The 24,976-nt window shown below is 46.0% G+C and overlaps 1 protein-coding gene across 1 annotated transcript in view; it reads right to left on the bottom strand.

The window, feature by feature from the left end:
• The window catches only part of LOC107843944 (non-structural maintenance of chromosomes element 4 homolog A), a 4,435-nt gene extending 1,775 nt beyond the window's left edge, over positions 1–2,660 (bottom strand). The window contains exons 1-4 of the mRNA XM_016688389.2: positions 2,206–2,660; positions 1,088–1,168; positions 245–497; positions 71–161 (exon numbers count right to left, since the gene is read on the bottom strand). Of these exons, the coding sequence (XP_016543875.1) occupies positions 71–161; positions 245–497; positions 1,088–1,168; positions 2,206–2,395 (615 nt within the window). The 5' untranslated portion in view covers positions 2,396–2,660. The remainder of the gene's footprint in view (positions 1–70; positions 162–244; positions 498–1,087; positions 1,169–2,205) is intronic.
• Between the last annotated feature and the right edge of the window lie 22,316 nt (positions 2,661–24,976).

Raw genomic sequence — 24,976 nt, 5'->3', positions numbered from 1 at the left:
AATTTCAATTATCCATGTTCTCTAAAAAGTAAGTAAGGACGCTCAGAGGCTTGTAAATCGGAATTTATACCTCCTCTGGGCGTTCACTTTCTGTTGGCCTGACACGCTTTTTACGAACGACGAGATTCCGTTGCTTAATCTCAGTATTCATAGGTCCAATCCTGTGAAAAATTATAGATTAATATCTGTTTCAATAGACAAAGAAGAACCTAACAAGAAAGAAGATGGATGATTGAACAATTACATAGTGCAGCATCCAGGAGCAACCATGAAAACATGAGAGACTGCACGACCAACATCTTTCCAGTTGATAGAGTTCCCATCCTCTTCTGTCCTACGGCCAGATCCACCTTCTTGGTCAAAGTCCCTAAGCAAGCAACTAACAAAGTCTGAAGGGGTCACTCCTCCATTACTATGTGCCTTTACAGTTGTCACCAATGTGGTTGTGATGTCCAGCAAGGCTTCAGCATCTGCAACCTGTTCCCTAGGTTTTTGCACTGTGTATATATATAAAAAATAAACTTCTAAACTCAATCCTGAATATTCAAACATGATAGTATTAATGAATCATCAGGGTTGTAAACCTATAAAAGCTAAACGAATAAGCTCTAGTTTCATTTCCCAACAATAAAATAAATCCCAAAAGTTGGAGGGAAATGATCAAATGTAGATTTCTCATGCTCCAAGTTTAAAAGAAATTATCAAGCATTCCACCAGCTTTCTGAAGAAAGTATTTTCCGCTTACGCTCAGCTTTGTTATTTTTTTCTAATGATGTTTAATGAAGTATAAAATAAAGATTTGAGGCAATCAATCTAATTACTGAAGAAACCACCTATTTTCAAATGCATTAATTCTTTTGCCAAATAAACCATGAGATTTAGCAACTGCAAACTGCAAAAATTTCAACTTTTTGCAGTAGTACTTCGAAAACTCTAGAAAAAACAATAGTGTAACTCATTTCCCAGGTGGAGGGAGCATTCAGAGCACAAAGTGCACATTTGCATGGGCATAGATAAGCTACATTTAGAAGCAAAAAATATTACATATAATATCAATGCACCAGAAACGTAAAACTTGAACCAATACCTTGCCGATGTAGCCTTTCAACTTCTTCAATTATTGACTTAAATTTGTCTGAATCAGCTGTCGATATATTCTCTCTTTCATCTGCAACAAACACACAAATATTAACACCTAATCATGCAAAAATGACAACAGCACCCATGACATCCATGGAATCAACTTATTAACAAGAAATATTCGCCAAAAATCAAAATTGGAGTGTTTTAGCTCCGACAGGAAACCAATCTTCAAACTCCAAAAAGTAGTGAGAACTGATTGCTAACAGATGACATCAATCAACAACAACAACACATCCAATGTAATCCAGGGAAGTTAGTGTCTACGCAGCCTTACCCAACCTTGTAGAGGTAGAGAGGTTGTCTCCGATAAATCCTCAACTAAAATGACATCAATCTAATATCAGACAATTTCAAAGAAAGGGAAAAATGAAGATCCTTTACGACTTAACATGATTTCAGCGAAAACAGACCAAATTTTAGATTTTTCGTTTGGCAATACATTTGTTCAAATGAATGATATAATTACTCATAATTACTTAACCAATAGTGAGTTGCAGCACTTTCAGAACAATCTGAATACCTCAGTTTTGTTTTTTGATGACCGAGGTCTCCAGTCCATCTTGCGCGCACCTCGACTAATTCCACAGGATACCTGCCACCTCCCACCGGCAACAAGTATCAGGAAACTCTGTTCATCAAGGCTAGACTCTGAATACCTCAATTTCATTCACGAAATAAGAAATCCATGTCCAAATTCAAATTAGATAATTCACTAATCTTCTCGCTTGCACCAATCTTTTTAAAACTAACACAATGTTCAATTACACAACAACAATATACTCGATGTACTCGCACAAGTGAAGTCCAAAAAGCTTAGTGTATTACACAGACCTTACCCCTACCTCGGCTTAAAAACAAACAGTTTGAAACAAAATAGATACATAAATGAAACAGCAACAGCAACAACAACAACAAAATAATACAAAATTGAAAAAAATAAAAATACACAACATACAGAAGAAAAAAAAAAAGCACTAACAACAACAACAACAACAACAGAGCATTTAATTACACATAAAAAATACCGAAATCGAAAAATCAAAAAGTAATGAATTAGAGTACCAGAAATGCGAGATTTAAAATTGAGATAATGAGAGCGAAGAACTCTTCGCCCTATTACACTCTCTTCCTCCACCGAACCGTTGTTGCCATTGCTACTGCTACTGCCCGCTGCTGCTGCCGCACCATTATTCCTAGTTTTCATTCCATTACTCGGAGAATTCACTGTTTCGCGTTTTACAGTTCGAACCATTTGCTTAATTTATGGAAAAACTAGGGGGAAATTGTTCATAGAAGATTCTAGAATCGAAGAAATTGAGCAGAAAAATTGGAGCAAAAAAATCGCTAAAATTGAGAAGGAATAAGTAGAAACCCTATGAATTTAATTTCGAAAAAAAAAAAATTGAAACGCCATTGAGGCGCGTTGTGAAAGAGTTAAAAGCAATTTCCCCCCTTTTTCCCCCCTTTTATGTCCTACGGGGATTTTGGGTTTGGTTGAGTTCGGTCCTTTAATTTATGAAAATGATGAAAATAGTACTTGCATATTTTTAAAGTGATAGATTTGGTCCTAGGTTATATATAAGTAAAGATATTTAGCCCAATAGAAGATATTCTAAGGTTTTTTTTTCCGTTTCATTTAATATATTCACTATAAAATTGCAATTTTCTTCTAGCTTGATTGTTGTATAGGATTAAACTAATCATTTTTTTGAAATATATTAAGAACCACTTACATTATGTGTATACGAAGGATCAAGTGAAATTAGAACTCATATATTAAAGAATATTTTTATCATTTGTCTCTAAGTTATAGTATCAAGTGTGATTTATGAGTTGTGGTTATCGTCATTTACAAGTTATGGTCATCAAATAAATATAGATGCACTCGAGTATAGAAAAATGGCCCAAGAGGTAGATAATCTTGATTGTTTGACCTTGCTTTGACTCTAGTACAAAATTTTTAAGTTTTAAATTCAAGAAAAAATAACATAAATATACACTTTAACTTATCACATTTACACAAATTTTCACCCTTACAAAGCGAACGGGGCATTTTCGGGCTAAATCAGTGTGCTATAGCCCACGGTTTCGGGGGTGGGCCAAGGGTCCGAACGTGCTGTGGGCCAAAAATAGACCGAGACGTGCTAGGAAGGTTGGAGATCGTCCCAGTGTGGTTCGTTTAAATTTTCGTGGCCATTTGGGTGGACAAACGGGCGAAACGACGCGAACGGGATATTTTCGGGCCAAATCAGCGCGCTATAGCCCATGATTTCGGGGGTGGGCCCGAGGTCTGAGCGTGTTGTGGGTCAAAAATCGAACGGGGCGAACAAGGGAGGTTAGGGATCATCCCAGTGTGGTCTGTTTAAATTTTTGTGGCTATTTGGGAGGACAAATAGGCGAAACGGTGCGAGCGGGGCATTTTTGGGCCAAATCGGTGTGCTATAGCCCACGATTTCGGGGGTAGGCCCAGGATCCTGGCGTGCTGTTGGCTGAAAATAGACCGGGGCATGCCAGGGAGGTTGGGGATCGTCCCAGTGTGGTCCATTTAAATTTTCACGGTCGTTTGGGTGGACAAACGGGCAAAGTGATGCGATCGGGGTGTTTTCGAACCAAATTGGTATACTATAGCCTATGGTTTTGAGGGTGGGCTCGGGGTCTAGGTATGCTGTGGGCCAAAAATCAATCAAGGCAAGCCAGGGAGGTTAGGGATCGCCCAGTGTGGTCCGTTTAAATTTTTGTGGCCATTTGGGTGGACAAACGGGCAAAATGACGCAAATGGGGCATTTTCGAACCAAATTAGCGTGCTATAGCCCATGATTTTGGGGGTGGGCGCGGCGTCCGAGCGTGCTGTGGGCTGAAAATCAACTGAGGCATTCCAGGGAGGTTGGGGATCGTCCCAACGTGGTTCTTTTAAATTTTTGTGGCCATTTGGGTGGACAAACGGGCGATTCGGGCTAAATCGGTATGCTATAACCCCACAGTTTTGGGGGTGGGTCTAGGGTCCGAGCGTGTTATGGGTTAAAAATCGATCGGAGCGTGTCAGGAAGGTTGGGAATTGTTCCAGTGTAGTCCATTTAAATTTTTATGGCCATTTGGGTGGACAAACTACCCAAATGGCGCGAATGGGTTTTTTTGGGCCAAATCGGTGTGCTATGGCCCACGGTTTCAGGGGTGGGCTTGGGGTCCGGGCATACTGTGGGCTAAAAATTGACCAGGGCATACCAAGGAGGTTGGGGATCGTCTCAGTGTGGTCTGTTTCAATTTTCGTGGCCATTTGACTGAACAAACGGGCGAAACGACGGGAACGGGTCATTTACGAGCCAAATTGGTGTGCTATAGCCCACGGTTTCCGGGGTGGGCCAAAAATTGACCAAGACATGCCAGGGAGGTTGGGATCGTCCCAGTGTGGTCCGTTTTAATTTTTGTGGCCCTTTGGGTGGACAAAAGGGCGAAACTAAGCGAACAGAGCATTTTCGAGCTAGATCGGTGTGCTATATCCTACGGTTATAGGGGTAGGCCTGGGGTCCAAGCGTGCTGTGGGTGAAAAATGGATCCGGGCGTGCTAAAGAGGTTGTGGATCATTCTAGTATGGCCAGTTTAAATTTTTAGGCCATTTGGGTGGAGAAACGGGCAAAACGGCGCGAACGGGGCAATTTTGAGCTAATCGATGTGCTATAGCCCACAGTTTTGGGGGTGGTCCTCGATTCTGGGTGATCCGTGGACTAAAAATAGACCAGGATATGCCAGGGAGTTGGGGATCGTCCCGGTATGGTCCGTTTAAATTTTCGTGGCTATTTGGGTGGACAAACAGGAGAAACGATTCGAACGGGGCATTTTAGGGCTAAATCGGTGTGCTATAGCCCACGATTTTGGGGTTGGGCCCGGAGTCTAGCATAACGGGGGACGAAAATCAATCGGTCATGTCAGGGAGGTTGGCGATCATACTAGTATGGTCTCTTTAAATTTTTTTGGCCATTTGGATGGACATACGGCCGAAACGACGCGAACGGGGCATTTTTTAGCCAAATCCGTGTGCTATAGCCTATGATTTTTGGGAGGCCTGGGGTTCAGGCATGCTGTGGGATAAAAATCGATCGAGGCATGCCAGGGAGGTTGGGGATCGTCCCTGTGTGGTCCTTTGAATTAGACAGACGGGCGAAACGGCACGAACGGGGTATTTTTTGGCCAAATCGGTGTGCTATAGCCTATGATTTTAGGGGTGGGCCCTAGGTTCGGGTGTGCTATAGGCTAAAAATCTATCGGGATATGCCAGGGAGGTTGGTATCATCCCAGTGTGGTCCGTTTAAATTTTCGTGGCCATTTGGATCGACAAAGGGGCTAAATGGAGCTAATAGGGCATTTTCCAGCCAAATCGGTGTGCTATAGCCCACGATTTTGGGGGTGGGCCCAGGGTCCGGGCATCTTGTGGGCCAAAAATTTACTGGGGCATGCCAGGGAGGTTGGAGATCATCCCCGTGTGGTTCGTTTAAATTTTTGTGGCCATTTGGATGGACAAATAGCGAAATAGTGTGAACGGAGCATTTTCAAGACAAATCGGTGTGTTATTGCCTACGGTTTTGGGGTGAGCCCCGGGTCCGAGCATGCTGTGGGCCTAAAATCTACCGAGGCATGCTAGGGAGGTTAGAGATTGTTCTAGTGTGGTCCGTTTAAATTTTCGTGGCCATTTGGGTGGATAAACGGGCGAAACGGCACGAATGAAGCATTTTCAGGCCAAATCGGTGTGCAATAGCCCACGGTTTTGGGGGTGGGCCAGGGGTCTGGGTATGTTGTGGGTCAAAAATCGACCGAGGTATGCCAGGAAGGTTGTGGATCATCTCAGTATGGTCCGTTTAAATTTTTGTTGCTATTTGTGTGGACAAACAAGCGAAACGGCGTGAATGAGGGCATTTTTGGGCCAAATCGGTGTGCTATTGCCCTCAATTTTGGGGGTGGGCCTGGGGTCCGGGCATGTTGTGGGCCGAAAATCAATCAGGGCATGCTAGGGAATTTGGAGATAGTCCCAATGTGGTTCATTTAAATTTTTGTGGCTATTTGGGTGGACAAACGGGCGAAACAACGTGAGTGGAGCATTTTCAAACTAAATCAGCATGCTATAGCCCACGATTTTGGAGGTGGGCCCCTGGTCTGGGCGTTCTCTGGGCTAAAAATAGACTGGGGTGTGCTAGGGAGGTTGGGGATCGTCCCAGTGTGGTCCGTTTAAATTTTTGTGGCCATTTGGGTGGACAATTGGGTGAAAAGGCGTGAATGGGGAATTTTTGGCCAAATCGGTGTGCTATAGCCCACAATTTTGGGGGTTGGACACGAGTCTGGGCGTGCTGTGGGCCTAAAATCGACCAACGCGTGCCAGAGAGGTTGGGGATCATCTCAGTGAGGTTCATTTAAATTTTAGTGGCCATTTGGGTGGACAAACGGGTGAAAAGGCGCAAACGAGGCATTATCGGGCCAAATTGATGTCCTATAGCCCACGATTTTGGGGGTGAGCCTGGGATCCGGGTGTGCTGTGGGCCAAAAATTGACTAGGGCATGCCAGGGAGGTTGAGGATTGTCCCAGTGTGGTACATTTAATTTTTCGTGGCCTTTTGGTTGGACAAACGGGTGAAATGGAGCAAACGGGGCATTTTCGGGCCAAATCGGTGTGCTAAGCCCACGGTTTTAGGGGTGGGCGCAAGCGTGCCGTGGGATGAAAATCGATTGTGGCGTGCCAGGGAGGTTGGGGATCAACTTAGTGTGGTCCGTTTAATTTTTTGTGGCCATTTGGGTGGACAAACGGGCAAAAAGATGCGAACGGGGCATTTTCTGGCCAAATTGGTGTGCTATAGCCTACGATTTCAGGGGTGGGCCCAAGGTCTGGGGGTGCTATGGGCCAAAAATCAACCGGGGCATGCGAGGGAGATTGCGGATCATCCCAGTAAGGTCCGTTTAATTTTTTGTGGCCATTTGGGTAGACAAACCGACGAAACGGCGTGAACGGGGCATTTTCAGGCCTAATCAGTGTGCTATAGCCCACATTTTTGGGGGTGAGCCCGGGTTCCAGGCCTGCTGTGGGCCAAAAATTGACTGAGGTATGCCAGGGAGGTTGGAATCGTCCCAGTGTTGTTCATTTAATTTTTCGTGGCTATTTGGGTGGACAAAGGGGCAAAACAGCCTAAACAGAGCATTTTCGAGGAAAATTGATGTGCTATATCCTGCGATTTTTGGGGTGGTCCCGGGATCCAGGCGTGATGTGGGCTAAAAATTGATCGAGGTATGCCAGGGAGGTTGTGGATCGTCGCATTGTGGTCCGTTTAATTTTTCTTGGCCATTTGGATGGACAAACGGGCAAAACGGTGTGAATGGGGTATTTTTGGGCCAAATCAGTGTGCTATAGCCCACGGTTTTGGGGGTGGGCCCTAGGTTCGAGCGTGATGTGGGGCAAAAATCGATCGGGGCATGCCAGGGAGGTTGGGATCATCCTAGTGTGGTCTGTTTAATTTTTCGTGGCCATTTGGGTAGACAAACGGACGAAACGGCGCGAACGGGGCATTTTCAAGTTAAATCGGTGTGCTATAGCCTACCATTTCAGGGGTGGACTTATGGTACGGGCTTGCTGTTGGCCAAAAATCGATCGGGGTGTGCCAGGGAGGTTGGGGATCATCTCAGTGTGGTTCGTTTAATTTTTCATGGCCATTTGGGTGGACAAACAGGCAAAACGGCGCGAACTGGGCATTTTTGCGCCAAATCGGTGTGCTATAGCCCACAGTTTCGAGGGTTGACCTGGGGTCCGGGAGTGCTGTCGGCCAAAAATCGATCGGGGCATACGAGGGAGGTTGGAGATCATTTCAATGTAGTCCGTTTAATTTTTCGTGGGTATTTGAGTGGACAAATAGGCAAAACGGCGTGAATGGGGTATTTTCAGGGCAAATTAGTGTGCTATAGCCCACGATTTTGGGGGTGGGCCCGGGGTCCGGTCATGTTATGGGCCAAAAACTGATCGGGGCATGCCAGGGAGTTTGGGGATCATCCCAGTGTGGTCCGTTTTATTTTTATGGCCATTTGTGTGGACAAACGGGCAAAACGGCGTGAACGAGGCTTTTTCAGACCAAATCGATGTGCTATATAGCCCACGATTTCAGGGTGGGCCCATGGTCCGGGTGTGCTGTGGGCCAAAAATCTATTGAGGCATACCAGGGAGGTTGGGGATCATCCCAGTATGGTCAGTTTAATTTTTAGTGGCCATTTGGGTGGACAAACGGGCAAAACAATGTGAACGGGGCATTGTCGAGCCAAATCTATGTGCTATAGCCCACGGTTTTAGGGGTGGGTCTGGGGTCTGAGCGTGTGGTAGGCCAAAAATTGACCGGGACATGCCAGAGAGGTTGGGGATCATCCCAGTGTGGTCCGTTTAATTTTTTGTGGCCATTTGTGTGGACAAACGGGCGAAATAATACGAATGGGGCATTTTGGGGCAAATTTGGTGTGCTATAGCATATGGTTTCGGGGGTGGACCTGGGGTCCGAGTGTGCTGTGGGTCAAAAATTGACCAGGGCATGCCAGGGAGGTTGGGGATCGTTCCAATGTGGTTCGTTTAATTTTTTATGTCCATTTGGGAGGACAAATGGGTGAAACGATGCAAACAAGGCATTTTCGGGCCATATCGATGTGCTATAACTAACGGTTTCGGGGGTGGGCCCTGATCTGAACGTTATGTGTCGAAAATTGATTGGGGCTTGCCAAGGAGGTTGGGGATCATCCCAGTGTGGTCTGTTTAATTTTTCATGGCCATTTGGGTGGACAAACGGGCTAAATGGTGCAAACAGGGCATTTTTGGGCCAAATCAGTGTGCTATAGCCCACTATTTCGGGGTTGAGCCCGGGGTTTTGCCGTGTTGTTGGACAAAAATCAACCAGGGCATGCCAGGGAGGTTGGGGATCATCCAAGTGTGGTTCGTTTAATTTTTATTGGCCATTTAGGTGGACAAGCGGGCGAAATGACACGAACGCAGCATTTTTGGGATAAATCGATGTGCTATAGCCCACGGTTTAGGGGGTGGGCCTGGGCTTCGGGCGTTCTGTGGGCTAAAAATCAACTTGGGCATTTCAGGGAGGTTGAAAATTATCCCAGTGTGGTCCGTTTAATTTTTTGTTGCCATTTGGGTGGACAAACGGACGAAACGGCACAAACGGGGTATTTTTGAGCCAAATCAGTGTGCTATAGCCCATAGTTTTGGGGGTGGGCTCAGGGCCTGGGCCTACTTTAGGCCAAAATTTGATCAAGGCATGTCAGGTAGGTTGGAGATCATCTCAGTGTTGTCTGTTTAATGTTTCGAGGCTATTTGTGTGGACATATGGGCCAAACGACGCGAACGGTGGCTTTTCGAGCAAATTTGGTGTGCTATAGCATACAGTTTCAGGGTTGGACCTGGGTACGGGCGTGCTGTTGGTCGAAAATCAACTTGGGCGTGCCAGGGAGGTTGGGGATCATCCCAGTGTGCTTCGTTTATTTTTTCGTGACTATTTGGGAAAACAAATGGGTGAAACGGTGCGACTGGGGCATTTTTGGGCCATATCGGTATGCTATAGCCTACTGTTATGGGGGTTGGCCGGATTCGGGCGTGATGTGGGTTGAAAATTGATTGGGGCATGCTAGGGGAGATTGGGGATCGACCAATTATGGTCCGTTTAATCTTTTTTTTTGCTATTTGGGTTTACAAACGGGCAAAACGGTGCAAACGGGGCATTTTTAGGAAAAAATGGTGTGCTATAGCCCATGGTTTTGGGGGTGGGCCCGGGGTTCTGGCGTGCTATGGGCTGAAAATTGATTGGGGCATGTCAGGGAGGTTGAAGATCATCCCAGTGTGGTCCGTTGAATTTTTCATGGCCATTTGGGTTGACATAGGGAGAAACAAGGCGAATGTTGCATTTTTGGGATAAATCGGTGTGCTATAGCCTATGTTTTTTGGGGTGGGCCAGGGGTCCGGGCGTACTGTGTGCTGAAAATTGACCGGGGTGTGCCAGGGATGTTGGGAATTATCCTAGTGTAGTCTGTTTAATTTTTGATGGCCATTTTGGGTGGACATGCGGGCGAAACAGCGCGAATGGGGCATTTTTGGGCCAAATTGGTGTGCTATAGCTCTCGGTTTAGGGGGTGGGCTCGAGATTCCGAGCGTGCTGTGGGACAAAAATCTATCGGCACATGCTAGGGAGGTTGGGGATCGTCCTAGTATGGTCCGTTTAATTTTTCGTGGCCATTTGAGAAGACAAACGGGCGAAACGGTGCGAACGAGGCATTTATGGGCCAAATCGATGTGCTATCGCCCACAGTGTCGAGGGTGGGCCCGGGGTACAGACATGCTGTGGGCCAAAAATCTATCGAGGCGTGCCAGGAAGGTTGGGGATCTTCCCAGAGTGGTTCGTGTTTTGCGGAAATTTTGACTTTTGAAAGAGAGTCGCCACTTAATTTTGAAAAGGAATTAAGAAACCTTTAGAGAGTTACTTCAAACAATCCAAAACAAAAAAATCGTTTAAGTTAAGAGATTCTGATTAAGCGGTTCTTATTAACGTTTTAGGAAGGTGTTAGGCACCTAAAACGTCCGCTAACTTGCGGTTATCCAATCTGTTTGAAAACATTCTTTGATTAACTTTGAGAAGTTGATTTTTTGAAAAGAAAACCGATTTTAGCAATATTTTTGTGTTTATGCAAAACCAGTTTTTTAGCGACTTAACTAAGGATTTAACTAGGTTCGCAAAACACATAAGGCAAACAATCATAAAGAAGAGGGGAAGGGGAGGAAATAAGGGATTTAGGCTATTAGCCCAAACCAAGAAAGCCTATCCTAGTCTAATTGGGCCTTTGACCCGTTTCACCTGTCCTAGTCTAGTTTTTGAGCCTTTGGCTCGAGTCTTGCTTCACCTGTATTAAATTTACAACTTTGGCTTTGAGGCCCAAATAAATGAATAAATAAGTAGCTAAATAAAATATAAATAAATAAATGATGACAGCAATGGATAAATGAACGAAAGCAGTGAGACTTTCAAGCCTTCTTCGCCGCTTCAAAGATGGGACTTTCACCCCATTTTTCTTCTCTTTCGACTCCCTGTTCTCGGTATGTCATAAGATCGATGTTGGGACTTCTTCTAGGGGTTGACTCGATAAGAAAAATGCAATCAAGAGTTCATGGTGAAATCAGACATAACACACATGCATCCAAAAATAAAGGAGAAAAGGATTAAGACTCTGCGTTGGACCGTTTGAACTTAGTATAATTAAGCGTACATCATAATAAACTGCAAATGGCAATCAAACAAATTATATTCATGCTCAAGGTGGTCCTGTAGGTTGACAGAAGACATGAGAAAAATTTAGCATTCATTGTCACATCCAAGCCAACTTTTCAGAAATAAAACTAACACACATAAAGACATCTTTGATGACTAAAATAAGGAGGGAACATGATCTCCCATATAGCATTTACCCAAACATAAAGAAACGTAAGTTGATGTAATTAAAGCAGTTTAATCCAATGAAATCTAGACAAAAATTCTTTGATAACACTAGTGAAAGAACCTTGAATCTAGACATTAATTCTTTCATAACATAGCCTAAAAAAACAGTGTTAATCCAAAGAAATCCCAAACTAGCTAAAGGCGGTGATGAGGACAAAACAACTTTTTTTTTTGAAATTCTTTGCGGATCGGAGCAACAAGCCTAAGACTAATGCGAACACCCTGCCACAGAAAGTTTGGTCCTTTGGTCTATAATAGTCCTTATAGACGAAGACAATCACTAATATTCCATAAAGCATAGTCTTGCAAAACTTTGAAAGTTTTAGACCGCGAAATCAATACCTAAGTAGGAAGCGATACGAATCATGCTCAAAGAAAAAAGGGGTATAAACTTCATCGATTTTCGACATCAAACGTATAAGAAGAGACTAAATTTGTTCCCAGATTTGGTATTCTTCAAGATACAGTTACACTCCAAAAGCTTCAATAGAAAGAGTACAATTTATAGGCTAAAAACAAAGCGGTGGGGCATAGTATTTCTATCTTCCTCTCCTTCTCGACAAACTCAAGAATGAGTTTTTGACTGTCACATCGTCATCGGAGAATCATAGGATTTTCTAATTTTACTGTTGGACATTTTCTCATCATCTTTTTGGTATTTGAGAAGCCAAAGAACCTCAAGAGGTCGTCCTATCAACGATGCTATCATCTCGACAGTTACGATAGCATCCCAACAATAACAGCAGATAAGAAAATGACATATATCCACTTTAAACAAGACAAAACGTCAGGATAAGCTGTTAAACATTAATCAAGACATGAATTTTGACCCTGAAGATCAGAGATTCAAGGCACAAATAGTACATAAGATGAACATCCAGATAAGAAAATTACTTGATAATGTCAAGATTACATGACGAGCTACAAAATCAAGACAAGAATGACAGAAACCACAATCATAAAATTCAAATAGGAAACAACCTGACGTCACAACACAACTAAATGTTCTTCTTTACTAAAGACAAACCTATAGCCTTTAAGGCCTATACAGTAAACAACCCAGCCTCATTCATGATTTCTACTAAACAGGTAAATAATTCTGTAGAGAAAGGGGATGAAGCATAAAACGATAAGTTAAAAGGGCGAGGGTAGGTTTACCTCTTTTGGGGCAGCAAAACAGGACCACGAGCTAGTGTCGGATTCATAGCCCCCAGCCGAGAATATTATCATCTTCATCAACTCAAAATTTCAATTAGTCGACGAACTTCCTAGGAAAGAATTACTGCTAGGGACTCGATTTTCTCCAAAAACTTCTTTCTTGTTTTCTTTATTCCTTAGTTTCAAATTGTTCAAACCCAAAATTTTGAAACCCTAGAATTCCAACCTCAAGATTTCAACCAAAATTTTCAACCCTAGAATTTCCAGCCACCAAATAACGCCAGAATTTTTGACCCCCTCCCCGAAGAGAAAATTTCCCCAAACTAGCTAAAACAACCCTTTTATAGATAAAATCGGCTAGGGATTCTTTTGGGGGTAAATTAGGGACTTTTGATGGAGATATTTTTGAAATTTGAAATTTAAATCCCCTCTCCAGCTTTATTTTGTCCTTAATCGGTACCTATTTTTGGATTTTTTTCTAGAAATTGCAACGGTGGACCAATGGATAAAAAGAAAATGAAATACACCCCTAAACCAATGCGAGATAATGAACTATGTACGAAATCGTACACATCAGCCCCAGAAACTCGGGACTCAAACGTTGAAGAGGGCCAACGCATCAACTTTAGGAAGCTTCCAGGGCTTTTATTATTTGAAAAGCGAGTGGAACGGATACGGGTTTCATGGGATACTAGTTGGTTCGGGTTCTTGTTAAAGCTGATTGGTTTCATTGGTTGTTGATGTGTTGTTGAGTATTCACGCGGTTCGAGAGAATTTGGGTCGAAGCTAGGTTGAGATATTGGTGGTGGTGTTGAATTTTTGAAGTTGTTCTTGTTTTGGTGATGTCTTGTTGAAAAAGAAGGGTTAATAGGTGATGGGACGGGTCAGACATCTTTTGGGCTTTGGACTAGGCTGGTGTGGAGGGTTGGTTGTTGGACAAAATAGGTGATTTTGGGTTTGGGTCGGGTAGTTTATTTAGAAAAAGAAGTGGGGATTTGGCTAATTCATTTAAGTTTTGGCCAAATTGAAAATTAATTGGCCAATTGCATTGCAATTATGGTCAATTTGATTTCAATTATGGCCAAATCTTATATGTTGGCTAAATTAAATCAAATTCGAAATAAGTTGATACTTATTTAACCCCCGAGCTTCTTGATTTGATAAAATAGAACACATATTTATCCAAATAAATTATTTTTGAGATCAAATTATGTTTAAACCAAGATTTTAATTATTAAATTTATTTTTCAAATAATCGTTAATTTAAAGTCCAATTTTGATAAAAATGTTCATTTAAATGACATCATTTATACAATCCCATATATGGAAATACGAAAATATATAATTATTTCTTAAATGACAAATATAACCCAAATGCATATTTTAAAATGCGTTTATTTGGAAAAAATAATTGTCGTGATTTTATTTGAAAGTCGAAGAAACTCGAGATTAAACGTAGTTGTGGAGGGCAAAAATTAGGTGTCAACAGTCCGTTTAATTTTTCGTGGCCATTTGGGTGGACAAACGGGCAAAACGGTGCGAACAGGGCATTTTCAGGCCAAATCAGCGTGCAATAACCTACGGTTTTTGGGGTGGGCTCAAGGTTCGGGCGTGCTGTGGCCTAAAAATCGACAGGGCATGCCAGGGAGGTTGGGGATCGTCCTAGTGTGGTCTGTTTAATTTTTTGTGATTATTTGGGTGGACAAATAAGCAAAATAGCGCGAACAAGGAGCTTTCGGGGCAAATCGGTGTGCTATAGCCCACGGTTTTAGGGGTGGACTCGGGTTTCGGGCTCCCTGTAGGCTGAAAATCGATCGAGGCATGTCAGGGAGGTTGGAGATCATCCCCGTGTGGTACGTTTAATTTTTTGTGGCCATGTGAGAGGACGAACGGGGAAACTGTATGAATGAGGCATTTTCAGGCCAAATCAGTGTGCTATTACCCCCGGTTTTGGGGGTGGGCTCGGGGTCCAAGCGTGTTGTAGGCTGAAAATCGACCAGCACGTGCCAGGGAGATTGGGGATCATCCCAGTGTGGTCCATTTAATTTTTTGCAGACATTTAGGAGGACAAATAGGTGAAATATTGCAAATGAGGTATTTTCAGGCCAAATCGATATGCTCTAGCCCACGATTTTGGGGTGGGCCCGGGGTTCAGGCGTGTTGTGGGCAAAAAATCTACTGAGGCGTGCCAGGGAGGTTGGTGATCGTTCCAGTGTGGTCATTTTAATTTTTAGTGGCCATTTGGGTGGACAAACGGGTGAAACGTCACGAACGGGGAATTTTCGAGCCAAATCAGTGTGCTATAGCCCATGTTTTTTGGGTTGGGCCTGGGGTCTGGGTGTGCGGTAGGCTGAAAATTAACCAGGGCGTGCCAGGGAGGTTAGGGATCATCCTAGTATGGTCCATTTAATTTTTGTGGCTATTTGGATGGACAAACGGTCGAAACGATGCGAACGAGGCATTTTCAGGCAAATTTGGTGGGCTATAGCATACGATTTTGGGGGTAGACCAGGGGTCCGGGAGTGATGTGGGTTGAAAATCGACCAGGGCATACTAGGGAGGTTGGGGATCTCCCAGTATGGTCCGTTTAATTTTTCATGGCCATTTGGGTTAACAAACTGGTGAAATGGCGCGAACAGGGCATTTTTAGGCTAAATCAGTGTGCTATAGCCCTCGAATCTTGGGGTGGTCCCGGTGTACCAAAGTGTTGTGGGTCAAAAAGTGACCGGGGCTTGCCAGGGATTTTGGGGATCATCCCAGTGTGGTTCGTTTAATTTTTCATGGCCATTTGGGTGGACAAATGGGAAAAGCTGGCAAAACAGCACGAATGAGGCATTTTTGGGCCAAATCGGTGTGCTATAGCCCACAATTTTGGGGGTGGGTTCGAGGTCTGGGCGTTCTGCGGGCTAAAAATCAATCGGGGCATGCTAGGGAAGTTGTGGCCAGGGAGGTTGGGAATCATCCCAGTGTAGTCTGTTTAATTTTTCATGGCAATTTGGGTGGACAAACGGCGCGAAAGGGGCATTTTTGGGCCAAATCGATATGCTATAGCCCACAGTTTCGGGGCGTGCTAGGGAGGTTGGGGATCGTTCCAGTGTTGTCCGTTTATTTTTTTATAGCCTTTTGGGTGGACAAATGGGTGAAATGACTTGAACGAGGTATTTTTGGGCCAAATTTATGTGCTATTTTCCACGGTTTCTAGGGTGGACCTAGGGTCCAGGCGGGCTGTGGGCCAAAAATCGGCCAAAGTATGCCAGGGAGATTGGGGATCATCCTAGTGTAGTCTGTTTAATTTTTCATGGCCATTTATGTGGACAAACGGGCGAAACGGTGAATTTTCAAACCAAATCGGTGTGCTATAGCCCACGATTTCTGGGGTGGGCCTGGGGTCTGTGCGGGATGTAGGTCAAAAATCGATCGGGGCATGCCAGAAAGGTTGGGGATCATCCCAGTGTGGTCCGTTAAATTTTTCGTTGCCATTTGGGTGGACAAACAGGTGAAACGGCGTGAACGGGGCTTTTTCGGGCCAAATAGATGTGCTATAGCCCACGATTTTAGGGTGGGCCCGGGGTCCGGGCGTGCTGTGGGCCAAAAATCTACTAGGGCATGGCGGGGAGGTTGGGGATCGTCCCAGTGTGGTCAGTGTATTTTTTAGTGGCCATTTGGGTGGAGAAACCGGCAAAACGGCACAAACGAGGCATTTTCGAGCCAAATCTGTGTGGTATTACCCATAGTTTCGAACCCGAACAGGTAAAATGGGCTCAAACGGGAAATTTTCGTGCCAAAATGATATGCTTTAGTCCATGATTTTGGTGATGGACCGGGGGTCCAGGCATTCTATGGGTATGCCAGGGAGGTTGGGGATCATTCTAGTGTCGTCCGTTTGATTTTTTGTGGCCATTTGGGCAGACAAACAGGCAAAACGGTGCGAACAAGGCATTTTCTTGACAAATCGTTGTGCTATAGCCCACGGTTTTGAAGGAGGGCCTGAGGTCTGGGCATGCTATGGGGAAAAAATCGATCGGGGTATGCCAGGGATGTAGAGGATCATGTCGGTGTAGTCCGTTTAAATTTTCGGGGTCATTTGGGTCGACAAACGGGCAAAACAGCACGAAAAAGACATTTTTGGGCCAAATCGGTGTGCTATAGCCAACAGTTTTGGGGGTGGCCTTGGGGTACGGGCATGCTTTGGGACGAAAATTGACTGGGGTGTACCAGGGAGGTTGGGGATCATCTCGGTGTGGTTCGTTTATTTTTTCATGGCCATTTGGGTAGACATGTGGGTGAAACAGCGCGAATGGGGCATTTTTGGGCCAAATCAGTGTGCTATATCCTACGATTTTGGGGGTGGGCCCAGGTCCGAGCGCGTTATGATCAAAAAGTTGATCGAGGCATGCCAGGGAGGTTGGGTATCATCCGAGTGTGGTCCATTTAATTTTTCGTGGCTATTTGGGTGGACTAACGGGCGAAACAGCGCGAACGGGGCATTTACGGGCCAAATTGGTGTGCTATAGCCCACGGTTTTGGGGTGGGCCTGGGATACAGGCGTTCTATGGGCCAAAAATCGACCGTAATATGCCAAAGAGGTTGGGGATAATTCCGATATGGTCCGTTTAATTTTTCATGGCCATTTAGGTGGACAAACGGGTGTAGCAGCGCGAACGAGGCATTTTTGGGCTAAACCGATGTGCTATAGCCCACGATTTTAGGGGTGGGCCGGAGGTCCGGGCGTGCTGTGGGCTGAAAATTGATTGGGGTGTGCCTGGGAGTTTGGGGATCGTCCTAGTGTGGTTCGTTTAATTTTTTATGGCTATTTAGGTGGACAAACGGGTAAAACGGCACGAACAGGGCATTTTTGAGCCAAATCGATGTCCTATAGCCAATGGTTTTGGGGGTGGGCCAAGGGTCCAGGTGTGCTGTGAGCTAAAAATTAACCGGGGGCATGCCAGGAAGGTTGGGGATCGTCCCAGTGTGGTCCGTTTAATTTTTCGTGGCCATTTGGGTTGACAAATGGGCAAAACAGAGCAAACATTACATTTTCGAGCCGAATTGGTGTGCAGTAGCCCACGATTTTGGGGTTGGGACTGGGGTCCGAGAATGCTTTGGGACAAAAATCGATCAGGGCATGCCAGGGAGGTTAGGGATCGTCCTAGTATGGTCCTTTAATTTTTTTGTGGCCATTTGGGTGGACAAACCTGCGAAACGGCGCAAATGGGGAGTTTTCAGGACAAATATTTGTGCTATAGCCTACAATTTTTAGGGTGGGCCCAGGGTCCATAGATGATGTGGGTCAAAAATTGATTGGGGCGTGCTAGGGAGGTTGGGCATCATCCCAGTGTGGTCAGTTTAATTTTTAGTGCCAATTTGGGTGCACAAACGGGCGAAATGGCGCAAACGGGGCATTTTCGGGCCTAATTGGTGTGTTGTAGCTCACGGTTTTAGGGGTGGGCCTGGGGTCCGGGCCTGTTGTGAGCTAAAAATTAATCAGGGTGTGTCAGAGAGGTTGGTGATCATCCTAGTGTGTTTCATTTAATTTTTTATGCTAAATCGGTGTGCTTTAGCCCACGGTTTTGGGGGTGGGCCCGGTGTTCAGGCGTGCTGTGGGCGAAAAATCAACCAAAGAATGCCAGGGAGGTTAGGGATCATCCTAGTGTGGTCTGTTTAATTTTTCGTGGCCATTTGGGTGTACAAACGGGAGAAACAATGAGAATGGGGCATTGTCAAGCCAAATCGGTGTGCTATAACCCACGGTTTTGGGGGTGGCACCGGGGTCGGGCATGCTGTGGGCCAAAAATCAATCGGGGCATGCCAGTGAATTTGAGGATCGTCCGAGTGTGGTCCGTTTAATTTTTTGTGGCCATTGGTGTGGACAAACGAGTGAAACAGCTCGAACGGGGCATTTTAGGCCAAATCGATGTGCTATAGCGCACGGTTTTGGGGCTGGTCCCTGGTTTTGGGTGTGTTGTGGACCAAAAATTGTTCGGGCATGCTAGGGAGGTTGAGGATTGTCCCAGTGTGGTCAGTTTAAATTTTTGTGGCCATTTGGGTGGACAAACGTGCGAAACAACGCGAATGATGCATTTTCGGGCTAAATTGGTGTGCTATAGCCTACGATTTTAGGGTTGGTCCCGGGGTATAGGCGTGCTGTGGGCCTAAAATCGATTGGGGCATGCCAAGGAGGTTGGGGATCATCCCAGTATGGTCTGTTTATTTTTTGTGGCCATTTGTTCGAACAAACAGGCGAAACGACGCAAATGGGGCATTTTTGGGCCAAATCGGAGTGCTATAGCCCACGATTTTGGGGGTGGGCTTGGGGTTCGGGTGTGTTGTTGGTTGAAAATGAACCGGGGGGTGCCAGGGAGATTGAGGATCATCCCAGTGTGGTCTGTTTAATTTTTCATGGCCATTTGGGTGGACAAACGGGTGAAACAGTGTGAAGGGGGTATTTTTGGGCCAAATTGGTGTGCTATAACCCACTATTTCGGGTGTGTGCCCGGGGTCCGGGCATGCTGTAGACTAAAAATCATTCGGGGCATGCCAAGGAGGTGGAGATCATCCCAGTGTGGTCCGTTTTATTTTTCATGGCTATTTGGGTAGACAAACGGGAGAAATGACGCGAACGGGGCATTTTCGGGCCATATCGGTGCGCTATAGCCCATAGTTTCGAGGATGGGCCCAGGGTTCGATCGTACTGTGGGTTTAAAATCGACTAGGGCATTCCAGGGAGGTTGGGGATTATCTCGGTATGGTCTATTTAATTTTTCGTAGCCATTTGTGTACACAAATGGGTGAAATGGCATGAACGGGCATTTTTTGGAAAAATCGATGTGCTATAGCCCACGGTTTTGGGAGTGGGCTCGAAATTTGAGTGTGCCATGGGTCAAAAATCAACCGAGGTATGTTTGGGAGGTTTGGGATCATCCTAGTGTGATCTATTTAACTTTTTGTGGGTATTTATGTGGACAAATAGGCAAAATGGTGCGAACGAGGCAATTTCTGGTTAAATTTATATGCTATAGCCCATGGTTTTGGGGGTAGGCCTGGGGTTCGGGCGTGATGTGGGCCAAAAATTGACCGTGACATGCCAGGGTGGTTGGTGATCATCCCAGTGAGGTTCGTTTAATTTTTTGTGGCATTTGGGTGGACAAACGAGAGAAACGGCGCTAATGGGGCATTTTCAAGCCAAATCGATGTGTTATAGCCTACAAGTTCGGGCTGGGCCTGGGGTTCAGGCGTGCTGTAGGCCAAAAATCAGTCGGGGTATGCCAGGGAGGTTGGAGATCATCCTAGTGTGGTCTGTTTAATTTTTCGTGGCTATTTGGGTAGACAAATGGGCGAAACGGCGCGAACGAGGCATTTTTTAGGCCAAATTGGTGTGCTATAGCCTATGGGTTCGAGGGTGGGCCCGGAGTCCGAGCGTGCTGTGGGCCAAAAATCAAATGGAGCATGCCAGGGATGTTGGGCATAGTCCTAGTGTGGCCCGTTTAATTTTTTTGTGGCCATTTGGTTCGACAAAATGTCGAAACAGTCCGAACAGGATATTTTTAGGCCATATCGGTGTGCTATAGGCCACGACTTTAGGGTGGGGCCCATAGTTCGGGTGTGTTGTGGGCCAAAAATTGATTGGGGCATGCCACGGTTGTTGGGGATCATCCCAATATGGTCTGTTTATTTTTTAGTGACCATTTGGGTGGACAAACAGGCAAAATGGCACGAACGGGGCATTTTTAGGACAAATCGGTGTTCTATACCCCACAGTTTCGGTGCTGGTACTGGGGTCCATGCGTTCTGTAAGCCAAAAATTAATCGAGGTGTGCCAAGAAGGTTGGGGATAGTCCCACTGTGGTCCGTTTAATTTTTCGTGGATATTTGGATGTACAAATGGGTGAAACGATGCAAACGGGGTATTTTTCAGGCCAAATCGGTGTGTTATATCCCATAATTTCAGGGGTGGGCCCATGATCTAGGCGTGCTATGGGCCGAAAATCAACCGGTGGGTGCTTTGGAGGTTCGGGATAGTCCAAGTGTGGTGTATTTAATTTTTCATGGGCATTTGGGTGGACAAACGGGCGAGACAGCACGAAAGGGGCATTTTTCGGATAAATCTGTGTGCTATAACCCACGGTTTTAGGGGTGGGCCTGGGGGTGCTGTGGGTCAAAAATCGATCGGGATGTGCCAGGGTGGTTGGGGATCATCCCAATATGGTTCGTTTAATTTTTTGTGGCCATTTAGGTGGACCAATGGGAGAAATGGCATGAACGGGGCATTTTTGTGCCAAATCGTTGTGCAATAGCCCACGGTTTTAGGGGTGAGCTCGGGGTCCGGGCGTTTTATGGACCAAAAATTGATCAGTGCATGCCAAGGAGGTTGGAGATCATACCAGTGTGGTTCGTTTATTTTTGCGTAGCCATTTGGGTGGACAAACGGGTGAAACAGCGTGAACGAGACATTTTCGTAATAAATCGGTGTGCTATAGCCCACGGTTTTGGGGGTGGGCCCGAGGTCCAAGTATACTATGGGAAAAATATTGGTCGGGGCTTTTCAGGAAGGTTGGGGATTATCCAGTGTGGCCCGTTTAATTTTTCATGGCATTTTGGGTGGACAAACGGGCGAAACGCTGTGAACGGGCATTTTCGGGCCAAATTGGTGAGCTATAGCCTACAATTTTGGGGGTTGGCTTGAGTCCGGGCGTTCTGTGCACCAAAAATTGACCAGGGCATACGAAGGAGGTTGGTGATCATCCTAGTATGGTCTGTTTAATTTTTTGTGGACATTTGGGTGGACAAACGGGCGAAACGTTGCGAACGAGGTATTTTCGGGCCAAATCGGTATGCTATAGCCCACGATTTTGGGGTGGGCCCGGGGTTCAGGCGTACTGTGGGCTAAAAATCGATTGAGGCATGCCAGGGAGGATGGGGATCATCCCTGTATGGTTCGTTTAATTTTTCGTAGCCATTTGGGTGGACAAATGGGCGAAAGGGCCCGAACGGGGCAATTTAGAACCTAATCGGTGTGCTATAGCCCACGATTTTGGTGGTGAACCCAGGGTCCTTATGTGTTGTTGTCTGAAAATCGACCAGGGTGTGCCAGGGAGGTTGGGGATCGTCCTAGTGTGGTCCGTTTAATTTTTCGTGGCCATTTGGTTGTTCAAAGGGGCAAAACGGTGCGAACGGGGTATTTTTTGGCCAAATCGATGTGCAGTAGCCCACGGTTTTGGGGGTGCGCCCAGGATCCGGGCGTGCTGTAGGCCAAAAATTGATCGGGGCATACTAAGGAGGTTGGGGATCATTCCAGTGTGGTCTGTTTAATTTTTCATGGTTATTTGGGTGGACAAACGAGCGATACAGCACAAACGGGGCATTTTCAGGCTAAATCGGTGTGCTATAGCCCATGGGTTCGGGGGTGGGCCCGAGGACAGGGCGTGCTGTGGGAGAAAAATCAAATGGGGCTGCCAAGAAGGTTGGAGATCATCCCAGTGTGGTTCGTTTAATTTTTCGTGGCCATTTGGGTGGACAAACGGATGAAACAAAGGGAATTGGGCATTTTTGGGCCAAATCGGTGTGCTATAGCCCACGATTTCGGGGATGGGCCCGGGTTCCTGATGTGTTGTGGATCAAAAATTAACCGGGTGTGCCAGGGAGGTTGGAGATCATCCCAGTGTGGTCTGTTTAATTTTTCGTGGCCATTTGGTGGACAACGGGCGAAACGACGAGAACTGGGAGTTTTTAGGCTAAATCGGTGTGATATAGTCCAAGGTTTTGGGGGTTGGCCTAGTGTATGGGCGTGCTGTGGGCTGATGTGCTATTGCCTACAGGTTCGAAGGTGGTTCCGAGGTCGAGGCATGCTGTGGATCAAAAATCGATCGGGGCGTGCCTGGGTGGTTGGGGATCGTCCCAATATGGTCTGTTTAATTTTTTGTGGCCATTTAGGTGGACAAACTAGTGAAACGGTGAGAATGAGGCATTTTAGGCCAAATCGGTGTTATACCTATGGTTTCGGGGTTGGGCCAGGGGTCCGAGCGTGCTGTGGACTTAAAATTGACTGGGGCGTGCCAGGGACGTTGGGGATCATACCAGTGTGGTCCGTTCAATTTTTCATGGCCATTTGGGTGGATAAATGGGTAAAAAGGCACGAATGGGGTATTTTCGGGCTAAATTGGTTTGCTATAGCCCACGATTTTGTGGGTGGGCTCGGAGTTCGAGCATGCTATAGGCCAAAGATTGACTAGGGCAAGCCAACGAGATTGGGGATCATCCTAGTATGGTTCGTTTAATATTTCATGGCTGTTTTAGTGGACAAACTGGCAAAACGGTGGGAAATAGCCTACGATTTGGTGGTGGGCTTGGGGTTCGGGCATACTGTGGGCCAAAAATCGATCGGGGCATGTCAGGTAGGTTGGGATCGTCCCAGTGTGACGGGCAAAACGGCGTGAATGGGGTATTTTTTATGCAAAATTGGTGTGCTATAGCCCACGATATCAGGGGTGGGCTCGGGGTCCGGGAGTACTATGGGCCGAAAATTGATCAGGGCATTCCAGGGCAGTTGGGGATCATCCCAGTGTGGTCCCTTTAATTTTTCATGGCCGTTTGGGTAGGTAAACGGACAAAACGTCATGAACAGGATATTTTTTGTACAAATAGGTGTGCTATATAGCCCACGGTATCGAGGGTGGACACGGGGTCCGAGCGTCCTGTGGGTTAAAAATTGACCGGGGCATTCCCATGGGGTTAAGGATCGTATCAGTGTGGACTGTTTAATTTTTCGTCGCCATTTGGATCGAGAAACGGGCTAAATGGCCCGAACGAGGCATTTTCGAGACAAATACGTACGTTATAGCCCACGGATTTGAGAGTGGGCCTTGGGGCCAGGTGTGCTGTGGGCTGACAATCGATTGAGGCATGCCAGTAAGGTTAGGGATTGGCCCAGTGTGGTTCATTTAAATTTTTGGTGGCCATTTGAGTGGACAAACGGGCAAAACAGCACGAACGAGACATTTTATGGCCAATTCAGTGTGCTATAGCCCACGTTTTGGGGGGTGGGCTCGGAGTTCGGGAGTGCTGTGGATCAAAAATCGATCGGGGCGTGTCAGAGAGGTTGGGGTCATTCCAGTGTGGTCCGGATAATTTTTATTGCGTGTTGTGGGTTGAAAATCGACTAGGGCATGTCAGGTAGGTTGGGGATTATCCCAATGTGGTCTGTTTAATTTCTCGTGGCCATTTGGGTGGACAAACGGGCAAAACGATGCAAACGAAGCATTTTTAGCCCAAATTAGTGTGCTATAGCCCACGGTTTCAGGGATGGGCCCGGGGTCAGGGCATGCTGTGGGCTGAAAATCGACTGGGGTGTGCCAGGGAGGTTAGGGATCATCCCAGTTTGGTCCATTTTTTTTGTAGCCATTTGGGTGGAGAAACGTGCTAAACTAAACGAACTGGATATTTTTGAGCCAAATCGGTGTGCTATATCCCACGGTTTTGGGGTGCGCTCGGGGTCCAGCGTGCTGTGGGTCAAAAATCGGTCGGGCCGTGCCAGGAGGTTGGGGATAGCCCCATGTGGTCCGATAATATTTTAGTGGCCATTTTGGTGGACAAACGGGCTAAACGACACGAACGGGGCATTTTCGAGCCAAATTGGTGTGTTGTAGCCCATGGTTTCGGGGTTGGGCCCGGGGTCCAGGCGTGCTTTGGGCTAAACATTGTCCAAGGCATGCCAGGGAGGTTGGGGATCATCCCAGTGTGGTTCATAAATTTTTTTTGTGGCTATTTGGGTGGACAAACGGGGGAAACGGTACGAACGGGGCATTTTGGGCAAAATCAGTGTTCTACAGCCCACAGTTTCGAGGGTGGGACCAGGGTCCAGGCATGTTATGGGTCAAAAATCGACCGCGGTGTGCCAGGGAGGTTGGGGTCATCCTAGTGTGGTCTATTTAATTTTTCGTGGCCATTTGGGTGAAAAAATGGGCAAAACGGTGTGAACGGAGCATTTTCAGTCCAAATCGGTGTGCTGTAGCCCACGCTTTTAGGGATGGGCCCGGGGTTCATGCTAGGGAGGTTGGGGATCGTCCTAGTGTGGTCCGATTAATTTTTGGTGGCCATTTGGGTGGACAAGCGGTCGAAACGATCAAAACAGCATGCTATTGCACACATTTGGGATCATCTCAATGTGGTTTGTTTAA

Source organism: Capsicum annuum, chromosome 10, assembly GCF_002878395.1.
Source record: "Capsicum annuum cultivar UCD-10X-F1 chromosome 10, UCD10Xv1.1, whole genome shotgun sequence".
NCBI classification, from domain to species: Eukaryota; Viridiplantae; Streptophyta; class Magnoliopsida; order Solanales; family Solanaceae; genus Capsicum; species Capsicum annuum.
Note: the sequence above shows the minus strand (reverse complement) of the source record. Positions and strands in the feature narration are given on the sequence as shown.